This window comes from Phytophthora parasitica (genome assembly GCF_000247585.1).
Source record: "Phytophthora parasitica INRA-310 unplaced genomic scaffold supercont2.233, whole genome shotgun sequence".
NCBI classification, from domain to species: Eukaryota; Oomycota; class Peronosporomycetes; order Peronosporales; family Peronosporaceae; genus Phytophthora; species Phytophthora nicotianae.
The window spans coordinates 8,754-10,856 of record NW_008649219.1 but is presented as its reverse complement, the minus strand read 5'-3'; the positions used below and the strand labels follow the sequence as shown (position 1 = coordinate 10,856).

General features: G+C 50.6%; 2 protein-coding genes across 2 annotated transcripts; both read left to right on the top strand.

Moving 5' to 3' along the window:
• Window positions 1-27: 27 nt before the first annotated feature.
• On the top strand, window positions 28-681 carry PPTG_19952 (hypothetical protein; the record flags this gene model as incomplete). The annotated part of the gene is made up of 1 exon (XM_008918573.1): window positions 28-681. The coding sequence occupies one exon, from the start codon at window positions 28-30 to the stop codon at window positions 679-681; it is 654 nt and encodes a 217-aa protein (XP_008916821.1).
• Window positions 682-1,582: 901 nt separating this feature from the next.
• PPTG_24795 (hypothetical protein) lies at window positions 1,583-1,948 on the top strand (the record flags this gene model as incomplete). The annotated part of the gene is made up of 1 exon (XM_008918572.1): window positions 1,583-1,948. One exon carries the CDS (start codon window positions 1,583-1,585, stop codon window positions 1,946-1,948), a length of 366 nt encoding a protein of 121 aa, XP_008916820.1.
• Between the last annotated feature and the right edge of the window lie 155 nt (window positions 1,949-2,103).

Genomic DNA, 2,103 nt, shown 5'->3' with positions numbered 1-2,103 from the left:
CCGGATTCCCACATCAAACGCATCGGAATGCTCTTCCAGCGCCAGTTCCGCGTACGCACCACCGTCCTGTGGACACTCTGGTTCGGTATCTCCATGTCTTACTACGCCATCTTCATCTACCTACCCACGCTGATCTCTCTCAAGGGCTACAACATGAACGGCCAATGGGAAACGATCCTTATCATCACGGCGTTCCAACTGCCCGGCTACTTCGCTGCTGCGGGTCTAGTGGAGATCATCGGTCGTAAACAGACCCTCGTACTCTTCCTGGCGGGCTCCTTCGCGTCTGCTATTGCTATGGGATATGTCGATGCGTCCAAGGTTCCGGTCATGATCACGGGATCGTTCACGTCCTTCTTCATGCTCGGCGCCTGGGGCTGCGTCTACGCATACACCCCAGAGAATTACCCGACGGCCATTCGAGGCATGGGTGCTGCCTATCCGTCCGGCTTTAGCCGCATCGGCTCGTTCAGTGGCCCGTACCTCTGCGCCTCCATGTTCGGAGACTGGAATGTGTCTCTCGAAGCCATTATGTGGGTGTTCGGCGGACTGCTGATGATCATTTCGGGCATTGTCCTTGTGTTCGGCTACGAACCGCGTGGTAAGGACGTCGAGCTGTACGAAGACGACAATCACACGGAGAAATCCCTCGCCTTCGAGGCCGTACAAACGCCAAAGTAAAGGGTGCGTTACCACTAACCGCTGGTTGAAAGCGGTATGTCTGCATTAGTTAAGTTTAATACATGCTACTCATTCGAGCATTTTGACGGACTTAGTTACAGCATCTTGCAGCCTTGCTTTGCAGCACTTCACCCTCGTTGCCGATTGTGTTTGATTTTCGATTCTCATTTATTTTCAAAATTTTCAACGCAAACTGGGAAATGGATTGAATCGGATCGATCGATATGTCTCGTCTGACTAATCCATCGAGGTTGAATTCGTTTCTATATTTTTCGATTAAATCCGATTGATCGATCGATCGGATCCGATCATATATATATAAGATTCTAGGAGAAACACAAAAATTGATACGATCCCTTGTGTTGGGATTCACAAGAAATACGTTCTTGTAGGAATAGAGTCTACCCAATGACATTTAGAACCTTTACCATTCAATGAAACGATTAAGACGTTCGGCATTCAAGATTAGAGGTCATATTGTCGTACCGTGCTCGTACGTCTCCAGCCTGAAGGAGACTTCAGGAACAGTTCTCTTGCAGCAGGAGTCCTGCTAAGAAGTTTGCTGTTACGAAGTGTTCTTCGTACTATTCTTCCAATACATAAGAGGGGCCTAAGGAGGAGGAAAGTGACGGCTCTTATTGTGCGCAGACAGCGCGGGTATTGTAGAGCTGCTCTGCACAGCTCTACGGGACGCCATCATGAAATTGTCAGCAGAAGCACCTCCCCTTTATTCTGTGAAGCATTGCGTTTATCGCCGAACACCAGCACCAGAGACCCCAGGAACACACCCAAGAACGACGTCACCGAATAATCCTGCAGCAAGCCCACTGCAGATTTCCGGTGGTAAAGTCACCGAGCATATATCCGACAGTGTCGGCGACACGCTTATGACGCTGCCGCCATGTCGTGCCAGCACATCTGCCTGCTCGTTGTTGAACACCACCCTGCTCATCGAAGTGCCCGTGAGCTTTTACGTCCCGTTGTGGCGCTTTCCATGGCGCGCCGAACATGTACACGTAGTCCATCAAGAGTCTGGATGGGCGACTTGTACATGTACTTGATTCAAGACCATTGCCGCGCTGTCCTACGTGGTATGCACCACCGCCTGCCATTTCACCGCCCAAAGAACACGCCCCTCAAGCTCAAGGCCAAGTGTGATACCTCTGCCTGGCAGTGTCCGCCAACACATCACAGCATTGGCCAGCCACTACTGGGGCCGAACTTCCCTTCGTTGAGGTTGCAATTTTGCGCCATGACCTTCGTGTGATTGAAGTTTTTATACTTGCAATTTGTATTGGTTGATTCGATCCAATCGATCGGATCCGATCGGATTGGATCGGTAGTTGCACCTGTACCTAATTCCTGTCGAGAAGCTACCTCCTTGGGACAGACCGTGGCTGCACTCCGAACACTAATGAACCG